We start from the raw sequence: 21,656 nt of genomic DNA on the forward strand, positions 1-21,656 counted from the left end.
TACGGACCAGTTCCTAAAGTTAGTATTTTGTTGTCCTTAGTTGAGTTGTAATTTTTGTGATTATTCTTATTGTATCTCCTAAACTACTTAGCTAGAAGTGTTGATTAGGAACCCTCTTGTAAAATTCATAAACTCTCTGAGTTTATGTTGTGACTAGTTTTAGTCATAAGTTAAAGTCTTTGTAACTATATGGAGGACACTTCATGAATAAGGAAATTCTAAATAGGATAGTCGATAATAATTAAAAAATAAGGAAATTTGGATCTGTCCTATTTCTTGTCAACGGAGAGGTAGGAATATATCGTCAATACACGTAGGAAAACTGAATAACAAATTAACTTTTAACAATAATCTTCTAATGACTAATTTAAAACTAAAGAAAGACTTTACATAAAGTTGGTAAGAGTGCATTTGTAGCTCAGACACGACAGATCAACCCAATAATATAAATTACTATAGGTTTTATTGGCAATTTGGCATCCAAAGAAAGTATTTAGAAAATTGGCAAAATACATGAAGACCCCATTAAACTTGTCAAAAAATAGATTTGAACACCTAAACTAAACGGGTGTTCTTTTACCACCTAAACTAAACGGGTGTTCTTTTACCACCTAAACGTATTTGAAGTGAATTATTTTCCTACCTGAAATACTAATACCAGTCTCAGCATATGAGGTGTTTTACACGCGCGCCATGTCAAAACCATGTCAATACTAGACTTTGAAGTGTTATAGGCCTTAAAGGAGTTACAAGAACTGGAGGCTTAGATGGTGGTGTTGGAGTTTTTGGACTGTCCGAATTTTTACATGGTGGTGGCGGAGATGAAGGCGGTACACTAGCCGGAATACTAATCGAAAGAGGCGGTCACGGCGGTGGTGGTGGGGCAATGGAAACTGGCTCAATTTGCTATATCTGATTGGTGATTCTCGCCGGAGCTTCAAGATTCTGATCCCAAACATTGAAACTTCGGGGCTAAGAGTCAATGCTTATCCTTGAATATCTCTCCGGTGATGATGAACTAGGAGGAGATGGTGAATCAGATTCATTCCCCATGACTAATATCGGCACAAAATTTGCTCGCGACTGAAGCTGAGGTGGAGGAGAATACTGAGGTGGTGGAGCAGTATGAATAGCGACCAGTTCCGGTGACTTAAGGCATTAAACTTTTCGGACTCAAACTCATCGGCAGAGAAATGATCTGTGATACAGACAGATCCAGTGAACCTGAACCAGAACTGGAAGACGAGTACGAAGAAGAAGAAGATTAGATTTTGCTAGCGCTTTTGAGTTGGTAATCGTGAACTCTATGTTTTCGAAGAGGGAGGAACATTTGGTTACTTTCCGAAATATGGTGACTAAGACTCAAATTGACTATCTCCTCTTCAGGAGGTGTGATAGAGGGTTGTGTGAGGATTGCAAGGTGATCCTGAGTGAGAACCTCACAAATCAACATAGGCTCCTGGTGATGGACGTGGGTATCTTGATGAAGAGGAAGAAGAGGTTTGTATAGGGTCAGTTGAGAATCAGGTGGGGAGCTTTTTCTGAGGATAATGCACAGGAGTTGGAGGGGCAGTTGATAACTATGGGTGCCTAGAATAGTGGTGGGACACTAGTGCTATGTGGACGGCAATGGCGGGCTGTATAAGGGAGGCAACGAAAGAGGTGTTGGGAGATTCGAAAGGTTACTCTGGCAGGCACCGAGGCAATTGGTGGTGGAATGAAGTGGTCCAAGGGAAAGTGGAAGCCAAAAAAGCGACTTACATTAAGTTAGTAGAAAGCACAGACGAGGATCAGAGGAGAGCGAACAGAGAAAGATATAAGGAGTCTAGGAAGGAGGCGAAATTAGCGGTCATAGAGGCTAAGACTGCTGCATTTGGTCGGCTGTATGAGGAGCTTGGGGGAAAAGGTGGGGACAAGAAGTTATTCCAGTTGGCCAAAGAAAGAGAGAAGACGGCTTGCGACTTGGATCAAGTGAGGTGCATTAAAGACGAGGACGGTCGAGTATTGATGGAAGAGGCCCAGATTAGGCAAAGATGGCAGTCGTACTTTCATAAACTTCTGAATGAAGAGGGGGATGGAAACATTGTATTAGGGAAATTGGGTCACTCCCAAAGCCACCACGACTTTAGGTATTGTAGGCGTATTAACGTTGAGGAGGTCGTGGGTGCGATGGGTAAGATGAGTCAGGTTAAAGCAACCGGACCAGACGAGAGTCCAGTAGAGTTTTGTAGATATGCGGGTAGAGTAGGCTTGGAGTGGCTGACTAGGTTGTTTAATATTATCTTCAGGACGAAGAGGATGCGTGATGAGAGGCGGTGGAGTAAAATGGTTCCGGTGTACAAGAACAAAGGTGATATACATAATTGTAACAACTATAGGGGTATAAAGCTAATAAGCCGTACCATGAAAGTTTGGGAGAGGGTGGTGGAAGGGAGGATAAGGAGGGAGGTGTCTATATCGGAAAACTAGTTCGGGTTCATGTCGGGTCGTTCTACTACGGAAGCTATTCACCTTATCAGGAGGTTGGTGGAATAATACAGGGATAATAAGAGGGATTTGCATAAGGTGTTTATTGACCTATAGAAGGCGTATGACAAGGTCCACAAGGACGTCCTTTGGAGATGTCTGGAGGTGAAAGGTGTGACGTAACTTACATTAGGGCGATAAAGGATATGTATGATGGAGCTATGACTCAGGTTAGGACTATGGGAGGTGACTCAGAGCCTTTTCCGGTGGTTATGGGGTTACACCAAGGATCTGCACTCAGCCCCTTCTTATTTTCCCTAGTGATGGATGCACTAACACACCATATCCAATGAGAGGTGCCATAGTGTATTTGTTCGCTGATGATATAGTTTTGATTGATGAGACGTGAGGCAGCATTAATAGGAGACTGGAGGTGTGGAGGAAGGCCTTGGAATCTAAAGGTTTCAAGTTGAGTAGGACTAAGACGGAATATATGGAATGTAAGTTAAGCAAAGTAATGAGGGAAGTGGATGTGGAAGTCAGGCTTGACTCACAGATCATCCTCAAAAGAGAAAGTTTTAAGTACTTAAGGTCAATAATCTAGGGAGATGGGAAGATAGACGGGGATGTTACGCACCGTATTGGGGTGGGGTGGATGAAATGGAGGTTAGCATCTGGAGTCTTGTGTGACAAGAATGTGCCTCCAAAACTCAAAGTAAGTTCTATAGAGCGATTGTTAGACCGGCCATGTTGTATAGGGCTGAGTGTTGGCCAGTCAAGAAGTCACATATCCAGAAGATGAAAGTTGCAGAAATGAGGATGTTGAGGTGGATGTTTGGGCACACTAGGCTGGATAAAATTAGGAATGAAGATATTTGGGAGAGGTTGGGCGTGGCTCCGATGGATGACAAGATGCGGGAAGTGCGTCTTAGATGGCTCGAACACATGTAGAGGAGAAGCCGAGATTCCCCGGTTAGAAGGTGTGAGCGGTTGGCTTTGGTAGGTACGAGAAGAGGTAGAGGTCGGCCTAAGAAGTATTGGGTCAAGGTAATCAGATAGGACATGGCACGGCTCCAGATTCCGAGGACATGACTCTATATAGGAAGGTGTGGAGGTTGAGCATTAGGGTTGTAGGTTAAGGGGTAGTCGAGCATTAGGGTTGTACATTAAGGGTTGTAGGTTAAGGGGTAGTCGGGTATTCGATTTATGTTGTGTTTCAGACTTTTGTATAATATTTGTGGTACTACTTTTCCATCTATTTGATGTCACTCACGTTGCTGATATTATTTTTTCGGGTTTTGTTGTCACAGATCTATTATCTCAGAGCCGAGGGTCTCCCGGAAATAGCCTCTCTAGTGTTACGCCCCACAGTATTACGATGATGTTACCCCCTGCAGTAATATATTACGATGATGTTACGTCCTGCAGTATTATATTACGATGATGTTACGCTTCGCAGTATTAAGTTACGACAGTATTGCACCCAGCAGTATTACATTACGGTGATGTTACGCTTTGCAGTATTAAGTTACGACAGTGTTGCACCCAGTAGTAATACATTACGGTGATGTTACACTTCGTAGCAATAAGTTAAGACAATGTTGCACCCTGCAGTATTTTACGTTGAAAGTGATGTTATGCTTTGTAGTATGAAGTTACGACGATGTTGCACTGAATTTGTCGTAAGGTAATTAACATCAGTCTAAGTAAAAGATTATTTGGAGATTATAAGGATTATGTTATTACACAAGTGATGAATAAATTTGTGAAGGTGAAAGGAGAAGCAAGTCAAAGAAAATGAATTTTTCGTCCAAGTTTGGCATATTGGGATAAAATACGGCCCGAGCTAAAATACCTGGTATTTATGGACTAGTGACATGCAAGGTACTACATGTCCATGCTAGTAAGGTGTAAAAGGTATGTGAAAAATGAGTAATATTTTAAGTAAGTAGGAATAATTCTCAATTTTGCGGGTAATTGATTAATTACCGGGTAATAGGACATTACCCAGTTAACTAATAAGTGGATAAAACTTAATTAATACTCCAAGGACATGTGGCAACACTAGCTTACCACATGAAGTGACTAAGCAATTAAACATCCTAGGTGGCTATATATGATGTACTTGAATCAGAAAACTAAAAGAGTGATTATCCTTTTATCCAAAACAATTCATGTACAAATCTTGAACACAAAGTAACATTTCTGGTTTCAATAAGAAAGCAAGAAGGATTTCCATTCTTACTTTGAAAGGTTGGAAATTAATTCCTTGTGAAGGATCAAACAACCTTCTGTTTTGGTTTAACACCAAAAACAGAAACCATTTCGTCCAAACATTTCAAGAAATCATAGCATAATTTCGTCCAAGATTCAGAAAGCAGAAATTCGATTTCTTTTGAGTTCTAAGTTCAATCAACGAAAGTTCTCCAACGGAATATTATACAAAGTTTTCCCTACTCCAGGTATGTTAAGGCTATCCCTTCTTTCTTTTGGCATGATCTACACGATACGAATGAAACGTGCAAATGCACAAATTCCATAAATGACTCTATTCATAGAAGTATTAGAGATATCTATGTTCTTGAATTTCCATGTGTCATAATATTTTATCATCTGTTCATGGGTCTCAGAAAAATATGAAAGTTAAAACGAGTTTACTTTATGATATTACTCAAAGGAAAAATAGTCTTATGACATTTTGAAAGATTTTATTAACGTATTTTTCATGCATTGCATTCATGTACATTGACCCGTGACCAGATGGCGTATGTCAAACGGCATTATATATGCGTATATATGTATGTATATATATGTATATGGGATATGGGAAAGGTTATGGCGTTATATACGCACCACCACCTGATCAGCTGGTATACGTTGATGATTTTGCCCACAGTGGCCAAGATGATATGATGGGATGCCCTCAGAGGCCTGATGATGTTATGAAACATGTACCTATGCACGATATGACATTCATACGTATATGCATGACACTATAATTATTTCATGATTTACAGAGTTATCCAGACTTACAGGTTGAGTCATGTACTACATATTTCTTCCATGTCTGTTATGTACTTATTTATGTGCCTTACATACTCGATACATTTTTCGTACTGACGTCCCTTTTGCCTGCGGATGCTGCATTTCATGTCTGTAGGCCCCGATAGACAGGTCAAGAGCCCTCCAAGTAGGCTATCAGCTCAACGGAAGATGTTGGTGCGCTCCATTTGCTTCGGAGTTGCTTGTTTGGTTAGTATAATTTAGACATGTATTGTTTGGTATGGCGGGACTCTATCCCGATCTTTATGACATTTATGTACTCTTAGAGGCTTGTAGACATATGTCGTGTATGTGAAAGATTGTACGGCCTTGTCGGCCTATATTTTGAGTTTATAAATGATCATGTTGGCTTATTAGGCCCGTATGTCATGTGTATATGCAACAACAACAACGGCCCAGTATAATCCCACAAGCACTTGTATATGATGATGTAATAAGAAAGATACGTTACGTTGGTACTCGGTTGAGTAAGATATCGGGCACCCATTGCGGCCCATCGGTTTGGGCCGTGACATCTACCCCCTCTGGGGTAGGGGTAAGGTCTACGTACACTTTACCCTCCCAGACCCCACTGAGTGGGATTTTACTAGGTTGTTGTTGTTGTTATTTTTTTGCCACATCAGCTATTAGGGTGGAAAATAATTCATTTCAAATGCGTTTAGGTGTTAAAAAAACACCCGTTTAATTTAAGTGTTCAAACTTATTTTTTGGACAAGTTTAATGGGGTATTTATGTATTTGGCCTAGAAAATTCAAACAATCCCATTAATTACCCAGATAACCACATTGACCCGAAGTATGAACCTTACTGTCACGACCCAAATCCTAACCTGTCGTGATGGCACCTATCGTGATACTAGGCAAGCTGACATTTCCAAAATACTCCCAACATTTAATAAAAAATGAGTCAGATAATTTTAAATAACCAAAATTTTCATAAAACAGGGTAAAACCCAAAACACAAGTGCAAAAAATATAGCTCATAATATCGGGGTGTCACTAAGTTCATGAGCATTTATATATTACAAGTCTAGAAAAGAAATGTCTACGAGAGTCTGTATCAAAATACAAATAAAGAAAAGATAAGGAAGGAGAAACAAGGATTGCGAACGCCAGCTACCTCGTAGTCTCCAAAGGCCAACCGTGCACGATATCAACGCCCACCGTGTCTGAAAATACCTGGATCTGCACACGAAGTGCAGGGTGTAGCGTGAGTACAACCAACTTAGTAAGTAACAATAATAAATAAGGAACTGGAAGATAATGACGAGCTACACAGTTATAGTTCATTTTCAGTAGTCTCAACAAGAAAGTAGACATGATTTCAAATCCGGCATTTTAAATCAAATCAGTTTGTTCATGTCAAGTTCAAGTAAAAACTAGATATAATATCTCCCAAAAGTTTCAAAACAGTGACATATAGCAGTTATGTGCAACAACAATGAAAGCAAATACAGCCTCTCAGGGCAACAGTCCCTCGATCTTTCTCAATAGCTCATCACTCGACTATCAGCCTCGACACTCACACTAAATAGGTACCTACGCTCACTGGGGTTGTACAGACTCCGGAGGGGCTCCTTCAGCCCAAGCACTATATCGCTGCGGAGTGTAGCCCGGTCTCACATAATATATAAATAGCTATAAGGCTCGTTGCGGCGTGCAACCATATATATATATATATATATATATATATATATATATATATATATATATATCCCTAAGGCTCCCATATATATATACATATAGCTCATAGCTCGGTACTCAGGGCCTAACTCAGTCACCAACCTCTCCAGTCTCTCAGGCTCTCAGAAATCATAAAAATCAGCCCAAAAAGAGATAATATAATGTATCAACAAGAAACAAGAAGAGACTGAGATATGATATGCAAGTAAAATCGTGACTGAGTACAAGACAACAATTAGCAAATAATTCAACAAGTACACGACCTCTGTGGGTCCCAACAGTATCAACACATAGCCTAAACATGATTTCTAACATGATTAACGGTCAAATTTCTATAACATAAGGAAAGCACATGGCTAACAACAAGTTATTCAATTTTGCAGTTCCACGGAATGAACCAAGTCACAATTCCTATGGTGCACGCCCACACGCACGTCACCTAGAATGTGCGTCACCTCCAAACCAATCACATAATGCATAATCCGGGGTTTCATACCCTTATAACCAGATTTAGAATTGTTAATTACCTCAATCCGAGCAAAACTCTACTCCAATATGCCTTTGCCTTGCGAATCGGTCTCCAAATGTCCCCGAATCTAGCCACAAGCACTACAATACAATCAATGCGGGCTAAAGGAATCAATTCTACAAGAAATTATGAAATTATAGATCAAAATCCGAAATCGTCTCAAACCCGGCCCCCGGGCCCACGTCTTGAAATCCGACAAAAGTCACAAAATCCGAAAGCCCATTCAACCACGAGTCTAATCATGCCAAAATTACTCAAATCCGATAACAAAATCGCATTCAAACCCTCAAAAATCTAGCCCAAGAACTCTTCCTCCCCAAATCATAAATTTAATGGTAGAATCAAAGGCATAATCATGGAAATTAACTAAAATTAGATAGAAATCACTTACCCCTAACACCTACGTGAAAATTCCTCCAAAAATCGCCTTCTACCGAGCTTCCGGTTTAATTTTATGATATGAACTCGAAACTCTCGTTTTGAATCTTTTAAATCTGCCCAGTGATGCATTCATCGCGAACGCGGAAGAATCCTTGCATTCGCATAGAACAACTCAGACTGCCCCTCAAATTTACTCCATGAGAACGCGGTGGCCCTCCCGCGATCGCGGACCTCTGCCTCCTCCAATCTATGCGTTCGCGTCTCACCTCACGCGATCGCGAAGCACAAACGTTAGAAACCCAACTGCCCTCCTCATCTCTTCACGAACGCGGCATAGCCCACGCGTTCGCAACTCACAGTCTAGCCACACGTACGCGATCGCAGACCCTCACTCGTGAACGCTTAGGCAAAAATTACACCACCCGAAACTCATCTGAGTCCCCCGGGACATCAACCAAACATACCATCAAGTCCCAAAACATCATACGAACTAAGTCGAACCCTCAAACCTCTTCAAAAAACATCAAAAACACGAATTGCACATGGATTCAAGCCTAATGAACTTTGAAATTTCTAAATTCTACAAACGATGCTGAAACCTATCAAATCACGTCCGATTGACCTCAAATTTTGTACACAAATCGCAAATGACACCACGAACCTATTCCAACTTTCGAAAATCCAATCCGACCTCGATATCAAAAAGTCCACTCCCGGTCAAACTTTCCAAAATTCCAACTTTCTCCATTTCAAGCCTAATTCTATTACTGACCTCCAAATCACAATCCGGACACGGTCCTAAGTCCAGAATCACCCAACGGAGCTAACTAAACCATCAAAATACAAATCTGAGGTCGTTTACACATAAGTCAACATCCGGTCAACTTTTTCATCTTAAGCTTTCCATTATGAGACTAAATGTCTCAATACACTCCGAAATCTCTCTAGACCCGAACCAACCAACCTGGTAAGTCATATAATAGTTGTAGCACACAAAAGGAGCAGTAAATGGGGAAACAAGGCTACAACTCTCAAAATGACTGGCCGGCTCGTTACACTTACACGAAAAGGTCCAAGTTATATTTAGAGAATCCTATTCCCACCTACGCTACTTGGTAAAAGGGATTTTTCCTTGTTAGTAAAATGGTAGAAATGACACCAGGTAGCTACTCCAAATGACTAGTATTTAAGAATTAATCAGTGTGTCCTGAATTGTTCAAAATGAATTGTTCAAAATGACTACTTGGTAAAAGGGATTTTTCAGTTTAATTTTTCAAAATGAATTGTTCTGAAATTAATGTTTTTAGTTTAAAATTTCAGGACAAGATAAATACTGGCTAATCTCTAAATAGCAATCCTAAAAATGCTATCCGTGCACTTGCTGGTAAAGGTAGAGTGCACTTCATAAAGTCGTTTATGTAGCTTCGTTAGAGAAAAGGATTGAAAGTTCTAGTGTCAACAACTAATCACATTCAGCACATCGCAAGTTCCGCTCAAATGGCAGATGGTCACTTCAGAAAATTGCCATCTGAGAGATATCAGACAGTAAAGGGATTTCTCAATCTAATTGAGAATGGAATCGGACCAATATAGAGGCGATATTCAAGACGGTTAGTCTGTTCTTGGATTTCAAGTACAGGGTTGCAGAATTCTTGTGTGTGATATTCCATTAATTAGGAGAGCTTAAACAAGCTCGATCCAGAACTCAGGCAAACACAAACAGACAAATTTTAAGACTTGCTGATATTGCCACTATAACACAAATAGCTAGTTGGTCTCCGCTACATGACTACTCATCAAAATGTTTATCCTGCTACATGAACTGGACAACTAATGACGACCGAAGATATCGCATATATGTTTCTTATTCAGTAGTTACTATGGTGTGCTGGGAATACGTTCAGATCCAGAAATGTGAGAGGCTGCATCATCTTTTGAAATGGCAAAATTGTTCACAGGAGCCACCTTCCTTGAGTGGTCTCTCTTCCCATCTTTAGTTGTTGACCTGGAACCATTTTGGTGTGAATTAAGAGACAGCCTTCTGTTGGCTGACCCATTGGCGTTCCCATTTGCTCGTGGACCCACCACCTTCTTTGTACCAAGTGGTCGAGCAGGGCTTGGTGTTGATCCAAATGGTGTTTCTGGTTCTTTGCTTATCTGCTCATGGAACTTCTTCTGGTCCTGCCCGACACCAAAAGAGCATATGTACTAGTGAGGCCTTTGGATTGTCAGAATTATGGATATGAACTTGAAAACAAGATTAGTGAAAGGTTAAATATAAATTATCCTGACCAAGTAGCGTCAAACAAATTGATCACACACCATAAAAGATGCTGCACTTACCCGCAACCTTCGTTTCTCTTCTTCTCTATCGTGCCTGAGCATCATATATTCGTCTAGCATGGCAAGCAGTGGAACACCGTCATATGTGAACGTGGTGCCCCGATCTTGTTCCCATGCTCTTGTTTTAGCAATCAAGGAGTCCACAAGAGCTACATAGACGAAATAGTCAATTAGCAAATAAAAGGGATTACATCTTCAGATGAGTCTTTGTTGGACTTCCTCTGGAGAGGAAAGAACCAAGGGCATTTATACCATTTAGCATTACCTGGAATTTTGTTGACCAATATCCGAGCCTTTTCGGCCCTCTTCAAATTTAAGTGTGCACCTCTGCTTGCATTATACCGGTTCTGATCCTGTTTCACGAGTCAGATAATTGATGAAATTTTAATATTAAATACCAGGAGATAGACACCTCTAAGTTAATTCAATGAAAGAGAGGCATGCAAAACATATTTTAACCAAACACCAAAATCTTATAACTTCCCCCAATCATATTTAACTACAAAAACTTGCTCATTAGCACTTCTAAATTATTAATATATTATAGATGCAGGCAGAAGTACAAGTGTCTATTTGTGTGCCAATTGTTGGTTATCTTCTACAGCTAACAATCAATCACCCATTGCTATGCTTAAGGGACTTGTACCTTCAGGAAGATATCGTGGCCGTTGGTTTATTCAATTAAAAGAGGAGGGCGTGCAAGCTATCTTATTGTCAGTTTTGCCCATTTAGTTTACCAGTAAAGTCTTTAATTGGACCTTAAGTCCGAGTTTGTTTTAATTTGTTTTATTTCGGTCCTTGTTAGTTAGCATTTGCGGGAAGTTGGTGAGGTGGCTTTTGCTGATTTCAGGGTTGATAGGGGACGATTACAGCAAAAATTATACAAACTACCTAAGTTGAGCGGACTCTTCATTTTTGGTGTCGCATCCGTCTCGACATGGGACGGGAGCGGATGCGGGAGCGGGATGCGTCCCGGATTCGGTCGACTAACTTCGGATACTTTGACCTAAGTCCGTCAACAAATTTGGGGGAAAATTGACATTTTGATTTCTCAAAATTAAAAATAAAACAGATTTAAGACATGGGAAGTGACATACTTTCAATATTGTAGTACTTCTGTCTCATATTTGCTGCTTTGTGTTTCGGAAAACCAAGAATTCAAGGGGTCGTGTTCTGAGTTCGGACTTCTGGTAGACAGTAGCAGCGATATAGATGGAGAGTTGGTGGAAGGCCTTGAATGGCTTTCTTTTTCTCTTTATAGTTCTATTTTTTATAATTTTGAATTTTTTTAGCCAAATCCCCGCACCCGTATCCATACCTGGATCCGCACTTCCGAATCTTAAAATTTAAATTTTGCCGAATCCGACACTCGGATCCATGCCCCTATCGAATGCCCGCACCTGTGTCCGATCAACTTAGCAAACTAAGCTCATTTGGATCATGTTGAATGAATTGAAACCCTAATCTTCTTCCTATCTCCTTCTCTTTCCCTTCCTCTTCTTTTTCTCTTCTCTTTCCCTTTCTCATATAAATGTGGTGTCTGGGCCAGCTTGCACGCACCTCGACTAATTCCACGGAGTACCCTCTAGTTCCTACCAGCGCAGGTACCGGGTAACTCTGTCAACCAAGGCTTAGACAGATGGAAAGAAATCACCTAGTATTTTTTTCTCTCCACGGGGATTTGAACTTGAGACCTCATAGTTCTCAATCCACTTCATTGGCCACTAGGCCACCGCAGCACTGCTTAGGTGCTCTTTCCCTTTCTCATCTCTTCTATTCATTTCTGTATTTTTCTGCTTGTAACAAGGAATGAGCTCACCTCAGCTTGTGACACACATATGAGTTGAATCAATAAGCACATTTTCACATTTTCATGCTTTAGATTCCGTTATACTAAGTAGCTAGAATTTCATAACACTTTCAAGAATCTTTCACTTTCTCATCAAGAATGCTTTACCGGCTTCTTCGACCTAATCTCTTTGGAAGCTATATGTATAAAAAGAATAACCCACGAACAGCGATAACCTATACAAGATCGATATCTTGTTATTTCAATTACTCCGTCCATTTCACTTTTGGTGACAATGTTTGGCTGGGAATGGTATTTAAGATGTTAATTTGACATGATATATTAGTGATGATGGAAAAAATATTGAAGTGGCGGTTGGAAACAGAGAAAAACATCACATTAATATAAAATCGAAGTAAGACGGTTGATAGTTTACTGATTGAAAAACAGTGAATAGTTTAATGAATTTAAATTCTTGAAAGTTGTGAAAATTGTAGAGAAATAAAATGGTGTCAAACATTGTGGGAAGTCCCAAAATGGATAGAGTATCATATGAAATGGAACGGAGGGAATACAATTTACTGGTGTCCTAGCATCATTTTGACCAAGAAAATATGGAAGCAAAGTATGTAACCATTTAAGAAAGAGCAACGTCTTAGAAAGGAAAAAGAAGGGCAGGTGGTGTTTTCCACGTTGGAGGTAGCATACTAATGAAAAGCTGGATTCATCTCATAACAGACAGATAAGGAGACAAGATTAACTTACCCTGTTGTAGTCTTCAAGCCAGCTCTCTTCTTCGCAAGCTGCCATCCATTTCTCAACTTTTTCCAATATTTCTTTCCTGCTATGAGCCTCTTCATTTGCTTTTACAATCTGGTTGTCCATGTCTGTGAGTAACTCAGCAGGCTCAATATTCCCTGATTCAATTAGTGTCATAATCTTCTGTCGAGCAGCCTCAGAGTCAATCTCTACGTGGGCATGAGCAAAAATCTCTTCAAGCACTGCCTGCTTTTTGAAAGCAATCTCCTTCATCCTGCTAGCTTTTAGCTGATCAAGTCTTTCAACTTCCACTTCAGCCTGGGCGATAACAAGCTAATAACAATTACCAACAAGCAATTGTAAATGCACAAATGAATTTTAAAATGCATACCATCTCTTAATACCTGTTCAATCAGATCTAGAGCAAGAGCCCCAGGAATAGACACTTCATCAACTGAAGCCGATATGTTGCAGCAAACATGGTCAAACAAGCTTCTTTCTTCTTCAGGTGTATCCATCAAATTCCATAAGTCAATCAGCTGAGTTGTTAATTCTTGAAGCTGCAAGAGGGGATTGATGTTAGAAGAGAGAACATGTCAAAGAAATGGAGACTGACCAAAATATTTATCATCTAGACATGAGAAACCATTGGTTCGACATATCTGGAGGTCCCAGTTCAATTGCATCTTGATGTGATTCCCAAATAATATTGAAAATAATGCACAGAAGCAAATAAGCATTGGAAAAACACCTCCTACATCCAGAGGCGGATCTAGGATTTTTATAACATAGGTGCACCCCTAGAAAAGGAGAAAAAAGAAAGTATTAAGTGCGATTTGATCCCTAGTCCTCTAGGTAAATAACTCATCATTCAACCAAATGCACTATTTAGCCTCTTTGGCGCATGGGTGCCAGCAGAGAATACTAGACCAATTCCAAAAAAAAATATACATAAAATACCTAACTTGACGGAAAGACCATGGGTTCACGTACCCCGTCAATTTGCCTACAAATCCGCCCCTGCCTACATCGGTAAGCGCCATCATGGGCAGTTGAATGAACTATATAGTGATTACAACAATGCAGAGGAGAAAATTTCCTATCATGATCAGAGGATGGACAAACAGACTCCATATCCAGCAATTTCCATTTGTTCAGTATATACAAAATCTCCAGTACTTAAGAATCCAAGTACTGTAAAACACAATTTGAAATAACTTCTGGGAATTTCAAAATATGCCCAATGAATTGACTGTTTGCTTGACCGTACATTCTAACTTGATTTGAAGAGCTAGGCCAAGTGCAAGGACCAACTTAAAACAGTGAGGACATTACCTTCTGCAGCCTTTGCTTCTTATCTTCCGTTAATGCTAAGACGGTTCTTGAAAGATTTGATAGTGTGTCATCGCTTATACTTTTCGATTGTACACCAGTAGAATCATTCAGGCTTGGGTGAACTTCAGTGATAGTACCAAAGAAGTCCAAGCCAAGAACAGCACATAGATCATGTATGGTGCTCACGAACTCAAGGACTTTGTGCAGTCTCTCACTCTGCAATATTAAACAAAGATGTGTGGTTAATAGCTCGTTGGAGGATAAACTAGACTAGTAAAGGAATAAATCCTACTAAAATATGGCTAAACCTTTTCTTTTTGAAGCTCTTGAAGTTGTGCTTGAAATTCATCCAACTTCTTCAGAGATAAATCAGACTCATCTACTTTAGGATTCTCTACATGCTCGCTAATCCCAGCAATCTCACTGCTAATCTTTTCAATTTGCGCTTGTACGTCGAAGAACTCTTTTACCCTATCCTCTTTCTGTTTCCACAAGTTTTCCAGCGCTGGTGCTATAGCTGCAAGTTGTTCCTTGATTGAGCCTGAAGCCTTCTCAGGCTGCAAATCAAACCCAAGATTTTGAAAAAATAAAAACGAATATTAGAAAAAGGTAACAGTCTAATGACTTCCAATTGCAAACCAAGAATTTTTAAATAGTTCTGTCCATCCATAGCCAAACTGAAATACAGCCACTCACTATTCCAGCATATGTTTTCTCTCCAAGTGCTGCTAGCAGCCTGCAGAGTTCAATTTTGGCATCTGCCAATGCCTCCAGAAGGTGAGCCCGTGACTTCACTGCTTGGCCAACCTTTCTCTTGTAGACATCCAAGCACTCTCTGTCCATCTGAAGAAGTATCTCATGCCACTCGTCATCAGTTTGACCAACCTCATCCCAAATTTGCTGCATTGACAGAAAAGTGTATTTCACCATCACTAGATTATACTAATGATAATACTGCATAACTCTAGCAGCTATTGCATGATTATTGCTCACAGAAGTTTAACACCAAGAATTAATTCAGAAAAAAGTAATTGCCTGCAACTGTTGTAGTAGAGAACCACAAGTTGTTTCTCCAAGAACAGGATTTTCAGCATCCACTGCTGCCATCTTCAGTCACTCGGATCAAACCTGAAACAGATATAAAACCAAGCTAAATTTCAGAGTACAACAATATATATCGAAAGAATATTATTTAAACAGCACTACAACATCAGTAAAACAGCATTTTAAAAGCATTTTCTTTTTTGTTGCGCTAATAAATATAGAGTATAACTAATATCCACCAATGGTATAAAGAATTTTTACACTATCAGGTGACCTGCCTTATTCCCACTTTTTATGGAGGGTTACCTGCAAATTACGTAATTTGAATGACCTGATTGTGTAATTATTTATTTACACTGTCGCACACATAAGTTAAATTCATAATTACATACCGTGTGAATCAGTACTGAAATTAACTGAATTTTTTGCTAGATAAAGCGCAATACGACTAAAAAAGAAAGGGCTACTACAGTGGACTGTAGAGCTGTGATCTCCATAGTTGGTCACAAAATAAGTGATAAAATCATTTGAAAACCTCAGTTAACCTTTAAACTCTGATAGCAAAAGTAGGTACAATTCATTGCAAGCTTTGACAGCAGAGACACACTATGACTACGATGCTAAGGCTATTGACTGGAAAATCCTCAAGCAACGCACTGGACACATTCCAACACCGAGCCATAATCAACTTAAGACCAAATTAGTACCTTGTACATACACAAATGCAATTCAATTTAAGACCAAATCACAATAATTGAATGCCATAAATACTTAAAAACAAATAGACCTCTAAAAAGAACACTGATAAAAAACTGGAATTACACTTAAGCGATAAGCTCATTGCTTGTTTTTTCTATACCGAAAAAGTAAAACCAACAAAGAAGAGTTGAAATGAAGGGAAAGCTTACCCAGATCGTACTTGAAGAGTAGGGTTTTGTTTTTTTGAGAAAATGTGGTCACAGATCTGCAGGGTTTACTTCACATTCACTATATCTATATGAGTGTGTGTGTGTGTGTAATCAGTGAGTAGAAACTAGAAAGAGTGATCCAAGGACAGAGAAAAGGATATATCTAATCTAGAGTGAAGAAATAATGAGAAAAAGTGGGGCCGCTTAATACGACAACGTATATAAATAGTCAATCATAGAGAAGAGTTTCTTTGCCAGTTCTTATTGGAACTATTTACGAATATGACACTGAGGCAACCTGGAGCAGTGGAGACTGGCATTTGACTGACTAGGCCAGACCTGGCCTTGCTCGAAATCTTTCGTTCAATCCAAATTCTGAACATATAAGACTATATAATTAAAGAAGTCTTACATTTCCATTTCATTGTTTATCTAAGTCGAAGTATTATACTATACTGTTTCTGTTTAGATTTAATAAATGATCGTGTGTTTTTCTTAATTCTAAAAGACAAAAATTCAAAATGCTTTTACTTTTACATCTATGAGATAACTGTTCACACTTAAAATTGAATAACAATTAAATTTATAATGTGATTTTAATAATACGTGATTTCACCTAATACCAATTGATAAATGTGAATATTAGTGATAGAAATTAATAAAAGTAAACCAGTGTTGAAACGGAATTCAACCCTCAAGTTAGAATGCCCTCGAACTGATCGATACCAGAACAAGCAAAAACAAGATAAGCTGATGAACAAGAGTTTATAAGCTAAAAAAAGTATTATGTTGCTTTGATATGTGAGAATCCAAGTCCGTTACAAATGATTGGAACCGTATTTATATAGTAGAGGAATTCTAATTATGGTATAACTCTAATTACATAAGGAAATCCCATGACTAGTTAATTAACCGTTCTTGATTTGATCCGTTCCGAGATTCCCACCATGATATTCGACCAGTCACGGATATTTCGTCTTTCTGTTATTATGCTATCTTCGATCTTGCTCGATGTCTGTCTCATTTGGTCTCGATCACTACTGGCCTCGATCTCGGCAAGTACCTCGAACCCTGAACTCAGTACCTGATCCTCATGCCTCTTTCTGATCTATTACGGGATCGGTCTTCGATCCTTCACCCTGGTCTCGGCAAATTAGTAAAATCGAGCAGGTCTGATTTTAACCGTATTCAATAACTACTAGAGATTTAATGCAAGATTTGGTTAAATGCAGTAAAAGAGAAATCATGTCGACATATAGTCCTTGTATTTTTACAATAAAATTGGTTGAGCAGCTATTCTTTGACAATCAATTAGTCAAGAATACATCGTCTTTCCGATTTTAGGCATGATGATAAAAAAATCAGAAGCAAAATATCCTTGAAATCATAGAGAATGGGAGAGGATCAAATTAACTCCGATAGGTTAGTGATATTCTTATAGTCCGTTTGGCCAAACTTCTAAAATCAGCTTATTTTGGGAAGTGTTTTTCTCAAAAGTACTTTCTAAAAGAAGTGATTTTGGTGAGAAATAGTTTGTATTTGGCTAATTAATTAGAAAAGTATTTTTGAGCAGTAATCAGTGTTTGGCCAAGCTTTTGAAAACTGCTTTTAAGTGTATTTTTCTCAAAAGTGCTTCTCAGAAAGATACTTTTGGAGAGAACCTACTTTTTTTTACTTCTCCAAAACGACTTCTGTTTCTCCTCAAAAGTTTTTTTTTTCCTTCCAAAAGCTTGACGAAACACCTCAATTTTTGGCCAAAAGTGTTTTTGACCCAAAAAAAAAAAAAAAAACAGGCTATTAGAAGAAAAGCAAAGAGTATGGAAAGAAAACTTGAATGAAATTAAAGAGAACCAAATAAGAAATCGTACGGAGCTTTATCTATTACTACTTGTTCTTATTCTATTAACTGCCTACACTCCCAAACCCATTTTTCATTTGTTGGAGTTCGCCTTGGAACATTGACGTTGAAATGACCTTCCTCAGTTGATCAATCGGGCTAATCACCTTGATCAATGATCATCGACTAATTAAATTACTCTAAAAGTAAAGCTAAGACACTATATTTGTATTATATTATCCTATATATATACGGCTATAAATTGAAAAAGAAAAATGACTCTTCATTTTATTTGCTCAGCAGGGACGAAACTCTAAAATATTTTAACAAAAGTAATGGTATAATATGTATGAATATTGACATGCTGACTTTCTTCAGTTGGAACATAATAAAGGCAGAAGAAGTTAGTGGGGATTTTCTATGGCTGGACTTTGTAGGGGCAAATGCGCAATTAAGAGAGATATAAAGGGCATATGAGTAAATAAAGCATCAATAAAATCTTTGAGTCATTTCGCCTTGATTAGAGGCAAAAGTCGTGATGGTTGCTAGATTTCATCACGAATCAATAGTCTTAACTCTTAATCCTCATTTTGAAAAAGCCGAGTGGTGTGGAATCAACACATACTGATCATTACACAAATTAGTTATTCGTATGTGCTATAACACCACCTACAATACACCACTACCGGACGTGGTGCAGCGAATGGGTTGTTCATCTCTTAACCAGAGATATCGGATTCGAGCACTGGGTACGAAAAAATCCTTGGTAGGGAAGACTTCCCCCGAATGGGGTCCTACGTAGCGTGAATCCAAATATAATCGGGTTCCATTACGGCAGGGAAACAAAAAAAGCACCACCTACAATACAAACAATACGCCGCATATGATTTTGTTATACATAAAATAACCATTCTGGAACAATCATTTAATTTTGTTCATTCTTTAACTGTCTTGATATCTCTAATTTTATTATACATGATCAAATAATTGTTATTTGTGACTTGAATTATTTCCTTGTATTTTTAGAAAACCCATAATCCCTATAGGTTTAGTAAAACTCATTGTCCTAATAGATTTGGGAAAGAAAAAACTATAGTCCTTGTCAAATTAGGAAACTTTTCCCTTATATGTTTGGGACCTTTTGGGATCTATATATAGGGGTTGTAGTTGGGGATACTAGAGATGGTACTGTGCTTTTCTTCTCATTCATAATAGAAAACTCTCTCTGCTTTTGCCCCCGAGGATTAGGCTTAGCCGAACCTCGTTAAATCCTTGTGTTGATTTTTCTTCTCTATTTGCTTTGTGTGTGATTGTTTGCTAGTTAACTCACGATATTCCGCAACAATTGACATCAGAGCAAGGTTCGGGTTTCTACATATAATCTAAGGTTAAGATGTCTTCATCATCTTCAACAAAGTACGAAGTAGAGAAATTTGACGGGGGTTCTAGTTTCAGTATATGAAAGATTAGGATGAAATCGTCATTGGTGCTACAAGGGTTATGGAAGGCAATTGATGAGGATTTTCCTGAAGAGATGAAAGAGACAGAGAAGGAAATCCTGAAGGAGAGGGCTTTGAATGCGATCTTCATGAGCGTTATAGATAGCGTTCTTCGGGAAATTGCTGAAGAAAATTCTGCAGCAACGGCATGGAAGAAGCTAGAAGATCTGTATTCTAAGAAATCGCTAACAAGCTGCATCTACCTGAAAAAGAGGTTATACAATCTCTGTATGAATGAAGGTACATCTGTTAAAACTCACATTTGTGAGTTTAATTCAATTATAATGGACCTGAAGAATGTGGATATCAAAATTGAGAGTGAGGATCAGGTCTTGATTGTGCTATGTTCTTTACCACCGTCTTATGATACTTTTGCTGATACGCTGCTATATGGGAAAGACAACATTTCACTGGAAGATGTTAGTAATACACTAAAATCTAAAGAGTTAAAAAAGAGTTTTTCAGATAGCAGAATTGAGGGCGAGGGTCTTGTGATTAGAGGAAGAACACAACAAAAGGACTTTAACAGGAAAAAGTCAACTGCCAGATCAAGTCTAGAGCAAGGAAGCAATACTGTTATGAGTGTGGGGAGCAAGATCACTACAAGAGAGATTGTCCTAAGCTGAAGGAGAAAAGAGGGAAGCAGAAAATAGATAATTCGGCAAATATTGTTGACACTGGCAATAATTCTGATGATAGTGACTATGTAGGGGAAGTTTGTGCTGTGAGTTCTAGTTATGGGCAGAATTCTTGGGTTCTTGATTCTGGTGCTACTTTCTACATGTGTCCACACAAGAATGGGTTGCAACTTACAAGCAAATGAGTGGGATTGTCCACATGGGAGATGATAATCCATTACCAGTAGAGGGGGTTGGTAACATCAAATTGAAAATGTTCGACGGAATTATCAGAAACATTAAGTGTTGGCATGTTCCTCGGATAAAGAAAAATTTGATTTCTCTTTCGACTTTGGATGATCAAGGGTATAAATTTCACTCCAAGAATGGAATATCTAAAGTGTGTAAAGGCTCCATGGTACTCATAAAGGGTAAACTACATTCTAAATTGTATCATCTTCAGGACAGTGTAGTTGAAGGGGAAGCTGCTATAGCTTCTGGAAAAAGTGATATGAATCAGTCTCAGTTGTGGCACTTGTGACTTAGCCATATGAGTGATAATGGATTGTCTTTGTTGAGTAAGCAGAATTTACTGAATGGGTACAAAAATCAAGTTTTGAATTTTTGTGAGCATTGTGTATTTGGTAAACAGACAAGGGTAAAGTTCAGCAAGAAGGCCGAGTACAAGACAAGAGACAAGTTAGATTATATACATTCTGACTTGTAGGGTCCAAACAGAGTTCCCTCCAAGAGTGGTGCCAAGTATTTTATGACTTTGATTGATGATTGCTCAAGGATGATGTAGGTGTATTTGCTGAAAATAAAAGATGAGGCATTTTCGACATTTGTTAAATGGAAGACGATGGTTGGGAGACAGACAGAAAGAAAAGTTAAGCATCTTCGAACTGATAATGGGTTGGAATTTTGCAATTCTAAGTTCGATAATTTCTGCAGCAGAGAGGGCATATTGAGACACCGCACCTGTGTCGGAACACCACAACAAAATGGTGTTGCAGAACGTATGAATAGAATGCTTTATGATAGGGCACGAAGCATGATTTCACACTCATGTGTTAGCAAAGATTTTGGGCTGAAGCAATCAATACAATTTGTTATTTGGTCAACAGATCTCCATCCACAGCTAATGAGTTCAAAACTCTTTTTGAGGTATGGTCCGGTTCGCCTGCTGATTATTCAAATTTAAGCATATTTGGTTGTCCTGCTTATGCTCATGTGAGGGATGAAAAACTTGAGCTGAGGGCAAAGAAGTGCATATTTCTAGGGTATGCAACTGGAGCGAAAAGTTATAGGTTGTGGTACACAGATCAAAATACTCCAGGGCTAATTATCAGTAGGGATGTAAAATTCAATGAATCTGCCTCATTGGACAGTCAGAGGGAGAAG

General features: G+C 38.8%; 2 protein-coding genes across 2 annotated transcripts; one reads left to right on the forward strand and one right to left on the reverse strand.

Moving 5' to 3' along the window:
• Positions 1–1,629: 1,629 nt before the first annotated feature.
• Positions 1,630–2,306, forward strand: LOC107808441 (uncharacterized). Its single transcript, XM_075220665.1, has 2 exons — positions 1,630–2,187; positions 2,289–2,306. Exons 1-2 carry the CDS (start codon positions 1,630–1,632, stop codon positions 2,304–2,306), a joined length of 576 nt encoding a protein of 191 aa, XP_075076766.1.
• A 7,541-nt stretch (positions 2,307–9,847) lies between these two features.
• LOC107831251 (65-kDa microtubule-associated protein 1-like) lies at positions 9,848–16,416 on the reverse strand. Its single transcript, NM_001326254.1, has 10 exons — positions 16,300–16,416; positions 15,383–15,475; positions 15,044–15,247; positions 14,656–14,904; positions 14,348–14,563; positions 13,417–13,572; positions 13,019–13,330; positions 10,730–10,817; positions 10,465–10,613; positions 9,848–10,302 (listed from the first exon to the last, which is right to left on the reverse strand). The coding sequence occupies exons 2-10, from the start codon at positions 15,452–15,454 to the stop codon at positions 10,000–10,002; spliced, it is 1,749 nt and encodes a 582-aa protein (NP_001313183.1). The 5' UTR covers positions 15,455–15,475; positions 16,300–16,416; the 3' UTR covers positions 9,848–9,999.
• Positions 16,417–21,656: the final 5,240 nt, after the last annotated feature.

This window comes from Nicotiana tabacum, chromosome 8, assembly GCF_000715075.1.
Source record: "Nicotiana tabacum cultivar K326 chromosome 8, ASM71507v2, whole genome shotgun sequence".
NCBI classification, from domain to species: Eukaryota; Viridiplantae; Streptophyta; class Magnoliopsida; order Solanales; family Solanaceae; genus Nicotiana; species Nicotiana tabacum.